A 10,448-nucleotide genomic window follows, 5' to 3' on the forward strand; every position below is an offset into this window, starting at 1 on the left:
CTGAGCACACTTTTTGCCTAGATAAGCTCAGAGATGGTAAAAGGCAATTTTGTTTACATAGTTTCTCCCTGACTCTGACTCAGACTGGAGGAGTAGTTCCCCAACAGGCTTTAAATGAAGTCCCATAACCATGATGGAAAACCTGTCAGATTATTTTGATAATGCTTTCCTCTTCTCTATCTAATTCCTCAAGGCAGAATATCTCCACCTTGCCCACCATACATGCCAGAGGCAGGGAGCTAAGGGATGTGTATCTCTTCCCAGCATTAGCCCATGCCACAGCCCACTTCTCTGTGAGGAGGAAGCAGGAGTCACGTGTGGCCCTGGAGATGCAACCAGACAGCTTTCCTCCCACTCCCATCACACTGCTGCCTGCAGATGTCAGCTCTGGCCACGTCAGACAGACCCCTGTATGCTCAGACCCTTTCCTAGCAGTCTGCTAATCTCATTATGTGTCTGTTAGGTTACAGGTGGGCTTTGGCTTTCACCATCTGTCCAGGACCTGACCAGCAGCTGTGTTTAACCCTCATGTAATCAAAACATATTCATTTTTGCTCAGCGTCTGCCTGCTTAAGTGCTTCTTTCTACAGAATCATATATAACCAAAGCCACTAATTCAGAAATTAGCAGCATCTATCTGCTTTCTTATCAAAATGCCTCATACTTGCTTATGAAAGTTAAGTCCATGAGTTTCACAAAAAAGAATGTAGTTAGTTCACATGTTAATATTTGCCAAATTCTTGTTTCTCAATTTTTTCACGCAGAACTTTTCATAACTGAGGATGAATTGAAAAAAGTCCATGATTTTGAAGAGCAGTGCATTGAAGAGTACTTCAGAGAAAAGGATGACAGATTCAATTCCTCCAATGATGAAAGAATCCGTGTCACTTCAGAAAGGTGCACTTTTTTGTTCTTATAAGTTGATCTGGAAATGTGTTTCTGTCACCAGCCTCACTCTTTCTTTTTTTCTTGTAAAAGCAAATGAAGTAGTTTTGCTAAGTCTTAATTAAAAAGTAAAGTGATAAAATGTGATGAGTTTATTTTCTCTTTTTCTGGGTTTTTTTTTTGTTTGTTTTGTTTTGTTTTGTTTTGTTTTGTTTTGTTTTGTTTTGCTTTGTTTTGTTTTTGCTAGAGCATATGTGTTCAGAGCCGGGCTAGGTGTGGCTCTGAGGAACCTGGTTCAGAGGAAGGTGTCCCTGCCCATGGCAGGAGGGCTGTAACTGAATGATCTTTAAGGTCCTTCCAACCCACATCATTGTATGATAAGCTTTGTAAAAGGGATCTTTTATCGAGTTGTATTAAAGTATAACTGATGCAGTGAGAGGCACCAATTATGCTTGCATTTCAGTTCTTAAAACAGAATTTCAGGGCACAAGGAATCACTTTGTCTGGCAAGTTCTAATGATGGCAAATCAGATATATTTATATAAAAATGAATTATTTATTAAACAGACAAAAAGATAACAGATGAAAAATCTTAATCAGAATTAGTTACTCCACAGTATATAACTAAAATAACTATTAGTGGATTACAGCATGAAATAGTGCAGTATATCAAGGTACCTACATTAAAGCCAGCAAAAGAAAGGGTATTGATTAGGAGTCAAATGCAACTTACCACCAAAGCAATGATAATGGACACAAATACCTTCACTTAACCCCTGGAGACTAACCACAAAGTAGGTTCCTACTAACAGGAGAAACTTCACACCTTTCCAGGAAAGTGTATACAAGATTTCTGCTTTGTGAAGGTTTTATGTGACTTTTATAGTTGTAAAGCGTGTGGCTGTCAGTCAGAAATTCAGTCTGTATTGCCAGATCTCTAAGATTTATATTGGCAGTTGGGAGGTGCTAGACCAGTGACCATGGCACCAAAATCACTTAGTGGCTTTTCATGATCATACCCCCTGAAATACAAGACAGCTTGTCCTGTTTGAGTTATATGACTGTCTAGCAAACAACAGATGTGGGGGGTGAGATGCTTTGCTACAGAAGCCCACTATCTGGGATTTCACGCGAGCATATGGAAGCAGCATCAGGTTACTGATACATATCAGATAAGTTATGGGCTAAGTGGGAAAATATAAAGCAGTACAAGGCTGTAAGGTGTTTCCCTTGAATGCTTTTATCAAAGCATGCATGGTGAATCTCCTGGAGATCAGTGAGGAAAGCTAAGTTGGACAAATTCACTTCATTGCAGTGGAAGAATCATGACCTTTTGTGGAGAATCTTCCTTTCTGATCACTGTATTGCATCTTGACCAGAACAAAGATATGTGCATTATGATCAAAAAAGACTGTACTGTTTTTCTGGCATGAAGTCACTGAAACAATCCCTTCAGTAACCCACCACATTTGTTCCATGTGAACTGCTCTCAACTCTTTCATACCTGTGCAAAACATCATGTTGCTTTCAAAAGGAGCAGGGTCACATTGTAACAGTATTTGAAAAGCAGATAAGCTGGTTAGAGTAAATATTATTATGTCATCTTTGGTACTCTGTGGTATCCATTAGTACAGCACTTTATAATCTGCAGTGCAATTACACGTACAGCATCTGTGTGGATGATGACATAGCTGTTATCTTGATTTCAGAGCTGGCAGGCTCAAGTGCACAGAAATAGCTTTGTCTTGGTAAAAAGGACTCCCCCTACCAGGCCCACCCAGACATGAAAAATGACAGCAGGAAAGGTCTGTGACTCTGGTGGCATCTCTCTGTGGTCATAAAGAGTTAAGTGGTCTTAGGCCCCTGTGGGAATGCATCCATGACAACCCAACTTCCTTAGCCAGGAAAAACCACTGCACCCGGGGAAACTGGCTGACTGCTTGCATCAGCACTGCTTTACCAAAAGATGTCAGGCAAAGAACCCTGTTACAGGCTTGGGAATTGCTGTCTGTGTTTTATTTAAATACAGCCATTCCACAATCACCTATCAAGCTCAGTGGTATCTCTGTAAATGACTTTCATGTCAACCGTCTTTGTGGTTTTTGAAAAGGATTTTTAAGTATGATGTCTTAGAAAAGGATTTTGAAATATGACTGATGTCTTAGAAATGGACCTAGGTCAAGAAAGAGACTTGTGAACCTAATTCTACCATTCAATTAAGAGGTCTACCTCTGAAAAAAGTGCCTTACTCCCATTAAAGAATTATTTTAAACAAATTATTGATGAACTAATGTGCAAAGTTGAAAAATAAAGAAACCAAAATGAATGCTAGCAAAAGTCATCATCTCCCAAACCGTAATTTAAAAGTCTTACTGCAAGTAATATAAAATCTTGGTCAGGTTCTGAGTTCTCCCCTTTTTATAGAACATTGTCCTGGTGAAGTCCATGTTTGCTTCACTATTAGAAATTTTTGAGCTTCGGCAGCACACCTTGATGCATGTTTTACATGTAGCATCCTCTTTTTCTCTCCTTGTTCTGTTAGCATGGCTTGGCACTTTCTAACACATTGAATAACACATTGAATAATACACTTTCTAATTCATTGAATCTTGCTGCAAGGAAAAGCACAGGTCTGAAGGAGGCATCATAGATGGATATTGTGAGATCTGCTAAAAGGTTCATACTTGCTCCTGAATACCCATGGAGAAAAAAACCCAAAGTAAAACTTGGGCATTCTTATTTTGAAACTGTGTTTTAATTCAAAACTATTCCTAAAGGAAATACAAGTCAGGCTGTCTCTTCACTGAGTGCAGGAACATTTTTGCAATGGGAAAATAGAAAAAATCACTTATTTAAGATATTTTAAGGATCGGATTGGGGGTGTATCTCACCAGACCATATCGTCCTGTGTCCACAGTGTTTGGCCGATGTGATTTTACATGTTTCTAATAGGCTCACTCCCAAAACATGGTGCTGTTTTGTAGGATGAATGATTACAGAACTGAACATCAAATTAACACAAGAGAATATCGTAACAGAATAAATATTTGATAAACGTTCTGAAATAGCCATATGCAATATATAATTATTATAATATTATATTAATATTTAATTCTGATAATTATCGGTAATATTTTATATAATATATATAAAATATATTTTATAATAGATAATTTTATAATATAATATATACATTTATATATTTATAAATATAATCTATAAATTTATAATATATAAAATATATCTTTTTATAATATATAAAATATATCTTTTTATAATATATAAAATATATTATATTATATTATATTATATTATATTATATTATATTATATTATATTATATTATATTATATTATATTATATTATATTATATTATATTATATTATATTATATTATATTATATTATATTATATTATATTATATTATTATTATTTTATATCTATATAAAAATATATATAACTAAGGGTGACTAAGTTAGTATCTTTGGGGTTGGAGGAGACCATCATCTTTCAAGCTTTCTTTTTGTGAATAAAATTCCACAAGCAGGGCTCATGAAGTGCAAACACATGTATGCATTTTTCAGTTACCTATGCATATCTCTGGTTACCCGTGGCTTCCAAACCCTGGCTGCTCTGTGCTTATCTTGTTACATTTCTCTATAAATTTTCCACACTATCAGTGCAATCACATTTGTCATCAGTTCCATAGCAACCAAGAGACCACGTAACTCAAAAGTCTCCCTTTGCCTTGTCTGATGCTCTGTGCCGCTGGCAGTAGCTGCTAGATCACATCCAGGGAAGGCAGAACAAATACATGAACACCTCCCAGCCAGGTATTATTCTAGGTTCTCCTAGTTGTGTGCAGTAGCATTGTGTAGGCCTCACGTGCATGCAGGACACAAAACTTACCTCACTGAGGGCAGTTCCACTGATAGACCAACTGGCTGTGTTTGTATTAAAAAATATTTCACTTGTGTACAGCTGTCAAGGCAGGAAAGAAAAAATAAATCAAACCAAAACCAGCAGCAACAACAACAATGAAACAGCAAGACAACAACCAGATTATCCAATTAGCTTAAAATAATGTTTCATATTCACTCCATTCTTGATAACTGTCGCTGAGGTGAAAGGTTTTTTGTGATGTAATCTCAGCTGTAATTGTCCAGTGAAATCCAGTAAAATTTTTCCTTATGTCTGACAGCCCTAAAATTGCAATGTTTTATCTGTTCATCATCTTGAAGCAGTTCTTATAGGACCTGAATGTGGGGTGAAAGACTCAATTATTGGCTAATAAATATTTCAAAAGTATAATTGCTTTTATAAAATAGCAGTTCATATAAGTAATAACATGAGTGAAAATTCAACTGCTTCCCATATAAACTGCTCTCACTGTGGAATTACATCCTCTACTTGCAAAAATATTAATCCATTTTGTTGGAGAAGCTGGTAGAACTAGAAACAGACTGGTGCCTAAATGATAATGAGTAGAATGAGATTCCTTGAAGCTACCAGTTCATTTCTTAGCAGTGATTATTTGATCATTTGTCTCCTAAAGACTGATGATAGCAATACAGTTTTTGCTGTACGTTAAATTTGTTGTGCTTGTGCCTTCAAAACTCACATACTTCACACTTCAGGAAAAGCTTGTATTTCCCAGGAATGTGACACTTGCTGTAGGGAGCTGAGTCACACTCTTCCCTGTCCTCTCCTCTCCTCTCTGTGGGCAGACTCTGTTGCTCATCACCACAAGGTAGTCAGACTTCAGTGTTTTACCAGAAAAAGTTCTGAGCATTAGGTAACAGGGCATTAATGCTGTCCAGTATTCTATTCTTAGCTATAATCTTCCTCTCTGTGCAAATAAGAGTGGTTATGGTGTTGTCAGTTCCAAATCACTTGTCCTGTTGAAAAAATAACTAGCCATAGTAGAAGATTATACTTACCATATTTACCTCATCAGAAATCCTGGCAATGGTTTGTGTGCCTTTAAACTATGGCAGTGTGACTAGTAATAGTTGAGCATGAATTGCACTAACTGGAAGAGAGTAAGAGACCTGTGATGAAAAAGAGTGCAGAAATTTTGCCATTTGTTGTCTTTTGCCTCTCCGATCATTTTTCAATGTCTACAGCAGTGAGGAAAAACAGAATTACAATCTATCAGACAGAGAGGACTACATAAATGTGTTGCTTTTAGTACTTCTTCAATGGAAAGCAGAAGTCGCAGCCTGTCATAGGGATTACAGAGGAAATAATTATAGAAGTTTCTTATGTGCTACAGGCAATTTCATAATGCAAAATTTTCAGACTCTATAAATCCTTCAGAAAACATGTTTTAGAAGTCAAAAAAATTGAAGTGGTTAGAAGACACTGGCATAAATCTGTACACAATTCCCTAAAAATTGAAAATATTTAAAAATGTGGCAGATCAATGACCTAGAAAAGACGTGCTAAAATTTGAATTAAATTAAATTAACAATACTGAATCTTACATTCAGTTATTACTTATTTCTTTCAATCTAACTTTTTATTTATACTTTGTGATAGCAGCTGAAAACCAACTTTAAAATCCATCATTTCAATCTTTAAGCTATGAATGCAGACTACCCAAAGCACAACCACAGTAATGGACCAATCTTAGTGCACATACCCTGTTGCAGGGTGTATTTTGGCTTCATCAGTGTTTCTCCTTCTTGCAGTGTTCATGAATATTTACCTCAATATTATATATATTCAACAAAATAGCTGATATTTCTTTTTTCTACAAATCTGAGCTAAATATTAATCAGAGAACAAATAAATTATCTCCTTAGATCGACATAGGACTAGGTGGTGCAAATCTGGGGCAAACACGAGATAAAAATACAGCAGTGCCTCTCTTCTGTGGCACATTGCCTGCTTGCTTCATTTAGCCACCTGTGATGGTCCTGACTGTGGCACAACTGGGGACAACATCATGTGGCATCTGCTTTAAGTGTTATTCATTCAAAATACCCTAATTAGCAGCTTTGAAAGCAAAGAGGCATTAATTCATGGTAACATTTATGAAATGTCTCCTGTCCCTGGAATGAGGCACACTCAAACCCCCTCTGCACTACACAGCTGATGCCCCTGGTTTAATCCACTGTATCAGTTCCCTGAGTGCATAGCATTATTTTTTTTGCAAAACCTCTTCTAGCAGGATTTTGAAGCAGGTGAGGTGATGGACATTGCCTTTGTGGTTTGAGATGCATTTGTTTCCAAGTGGTTTGGTGACCTATTAGCTGAACATCACTGCTTTGTAGAAATTTACCTGTTTGATTCTTCCCTTTCTAAAGGGTGGAGAACATGGCCATGCGACTGGAAGAAGTAAATGAGAGAGAGCACTGCATGAAGGCCTCTCTGCAGACCGTTGACATCAGGCTTGCTCAGCTGGAAGACATGATGGGACGAATGGTGACTGCCTTGGAAAAGATGGCTGGCATTGAGAGAGGCGAGACCACCAAGATCCGATCCAGGACCTCATCTGACTGTACTGATGCAGCCTACATTGTGAGGCAGAGTAGCTTCAACAGTCAGGAAGGAAATGCCTACAAGCTTCAAGAGAGCATTGATCCCACCGGAGAGGAGTCCATGTCCCCAACGTCACCTACAATCACACCCCGCTTGCGAAGCCACTCCTTCTATGCAACAAATATGAAGGACAAGTGTGGGTTGGAAAAGTTGGAAAGCATTTTTAAGGAAAGATCTCCAAGCCTGCATCGGGCAATCAGTTCCCACTCAATAGCAAAAGAAGGAAAGGTTCCTCTACCCCCTACCAGCACTTTGTCAATTGCCCCAGACTCCAGAAGACCTTCGTCCTGTATAGACATCTATGTTTCTGCCATGGATGAGATGCATTCTGACACAGAACCTCTCGAGAGCTCCATAAATATTCTTGGTCCTGAAGATGCAGCTCTGCCAGCTCACATAGCCTCTTCCCTTTTAACTAATAGTGCATACATCAGCAGTACAGCTGGTGAGAAGATCTCTGGCAGGAGTCTTGATTATGAGGAAACTTCTGGAATAGAAACAAGAGCATTTTCTTCAGACTATTCACAAATCACAGACTGCCAAATCCCGTGGGATTCAGACCCTCCCTTGTATCATACTTTAGAGCGATCGAAAAGCAGTCGTTACCTGGCTACTACTCCATTTATTCTGGAGGAAACACCAATTGTGAAATCTCACAGCTTCATGTTCTCTCCTTCTCGAAGCTACTTCAGCAGCCTTGGTGTCCCAGTCAAAACAGCAGAGTACACAAGTATTACAGATTGCATAGACACAAGGTGTGTGAGCGCTCCCCAGGCCATTGCAGAGAGGGCCAGTTTCCCTGGAAGTCTCAGGGGCAAAGTGGAAGACTTGGGATGCTGCCACCCAGAGAGAGAAGCTGAATTAACCCACCCAAGCTCTGATCATGAGGATATTGAGGTCAAAGACAAGAAGGGAATCCCCTTATCTCCTCAAGACAGCAGTGCTACAACAACTCTGCCCAACAGCATCCCACTCCCAAAAATAGAGCGAGCCAACAGCTACTCTGCAGAGGAGTCCAACGTGTTGTATGCACAGCACACACGAAAGAGCTACTCCATCAGTGACAAACTTGACAGGCAGCGAAACACTGCAGGTCTGCGGAACCCCTTGGAGAGGAGTAAGTCCTCGAGGCCAGAGAGCAGAGGGGACAACCTGTCCATGAGGAGACTGTCAAGAACTGGAGCCTTCTGCAGCTTTGAAAGCAAGCACAGCTAGGCTTATACAAAGCTGACCAGCAGTCTAAGGGTCATCTGCTTTTCAGCCTGTTTTTCTTAGCAGAATTTTTTAAAAACCCTCACATCACCCTATGTTGAGTCCAACTGGTATTAGCCATGGGTCAAGGGAGCACATTTTCAATCTCAGCATCACCACTGACGTACTCCATCTTGACCCAGTTGACATTTGCACTTAAGAAAAAAGGGAGGGATAAAAGCTTTACAAAACCTTCAGTAAACAAGAGGAATAACAAGCCCCCTTAATGAAGTCAGAAGACATAGATTAATAGCTCCAGATATCTGCCTTTTATTAGAGGGCACCCTAAGATCTTTTATCATTATTCAAGTTTTTATCATGCAGGAATTAAGTGGCAAAAAAAGAGATGTACAAATTAGATGTTCCAAACTTCAATCACAACTTCTTTTTCAACTATGTCACCCTTGTGATGACTGGTGAAAATTCTGTAGGAACTGGCAGCAAAAAAACCTAAAGTCTCCCAAGTCCCTTGCATCCCACACTTGTGGAAATGAAGAAAGGCAAACATAACAACAACTATAAATGTTCACTTGTCTACTTTTGTATCAACTTCTAGTGCCACAGAAAGTTTATATTTTCAAGAGCGGAAAGGGAAATGAAATGCCTTTTTTACTGCAACTTAAATGGAAGAAGAATTTTTGTTAAAGTGTCAGGTGATTTCCTGTGTAAAACAGGCATTCTAGATTATAGCACAGGTGAGCAAGCTCAGGATGAATGTAATTAAGTGGAATAGTATATATTTATTTTTTTACCACATTTGTCATCAGTATGTTGTCTCACTAAATCAAAGGATATGATGAAACAGCAAGAATAAGATGAGCAGAGCACAGTAATAGTGTCCAGTTCCCACAGCTCAGTTTAATCATGTATATAAACTGGGGAGATTTATCCACCATGCTGCTACCAGGTTCTTCTTACTGTTTCATTTGGGCTGCCAATTCTTTACATCATTCCCCCACCTACAAAATATACACCTTTTTTTCCATTTTTTTCATGTGAACATAGCTGTATTTGGACTTTTTAAATTATACAGGATTTATCAAGAAGTCTGAATCCAGATTCATGTAATTAGACCGAAGCTGCTTAAAGGAAAGTATTTTTGGCAGAGGTCTGGAAAACACTAGAATTTCTATATGCTTCTAAGGTAAGTAAAAGAACCAAAGTGAAACTGCAAGTGTCCGTAAACAACAAAAGCCCTCAGATGTAAGTGGGCATCCGCCGTTCATCAGCATTTCACACAGTGAGCGCTTTTAGTGGGGGAAAGTGCGTCTGAATGGTAGCGCAGTTACGGGTTTTGGTCGAAGACAAGTGTAACTCCACTGACTCCACCCACATTCCAAGGGCCCACATGGTCAACAAGAGTTTCAAACTTCTCACGAGACAGTGTCCCGTGGTCACAGGTGGAAGGGTATACAGAAGACTGGAGAAGGGTGGAGAAGCATAAGCTGCAACTGGAAATACAATTCACATTCCTTTATGATGGCACAACTTTTAAGCTTTTAAAATGTTGACACTAGTGCTATCAGAAGTTAAAATATCTCAACAGTTACCAATATCTGTGTATAACCAGCTCCTTTTTGTTATTAAAAATGAACATTTGTGAGTAGGGTACATATTTCACATTATTTAAATTGAATTCGGCGGCTTTGAGAATACAAGCTGATATTTTCTCACTGAGTCCTCACCCTGGGAGACTCTGAACACCATCTGAGAGTTAAGTCCAAAAGGCAACTAATCCAGACCGAAAAATAATCATCAGCCTCAAGAA

At 38.7% G+C, this 10,448-nt stretch overlaps 1 protein-coding gene across 2 annotated transcripts in view; it reads left to right on the forward strand.

The window, feature by feature from the left end:
- Positions 1-8,644, forward strand: part of TRPM3 (transient receptor potential cation channel subfamily M member 3) — a gene marked incomplete at both ends in the record, with an annotated part of 376,542 nt that extends 367,898 nt beyond the window's left edge. For both annotated transcript variants that reach the window (XM_084224553.1, XM_084224554.1), the window contains 2 exons: positions 765-897; positions 7,195-8,644. In XM_084224553.1, the coding sequence (XP_084080679.1) occupies positions 765-897; positions 7,195-8,644 (1,583 nt within the window). The remainder of the gene's footprint in view (positions 1-764; positions 898-7,194) is intronic.
- Between the last annotated feature and the right edge of the window lie 1,804 nt (positions 8,645-10,448).

This window comes from Fringilla coelebs, assembly GCF_963513975.1.
Source record: "Fringilla coelebs genome assembly, chromosome: Z".
NCBI classification, from domain to species: domain Eukaryota; kingdom Metazoa; phylum Chordata; class Aves; order Passeriformes; family Fringillidae; genus Fringilla; species Fringilla coelebs.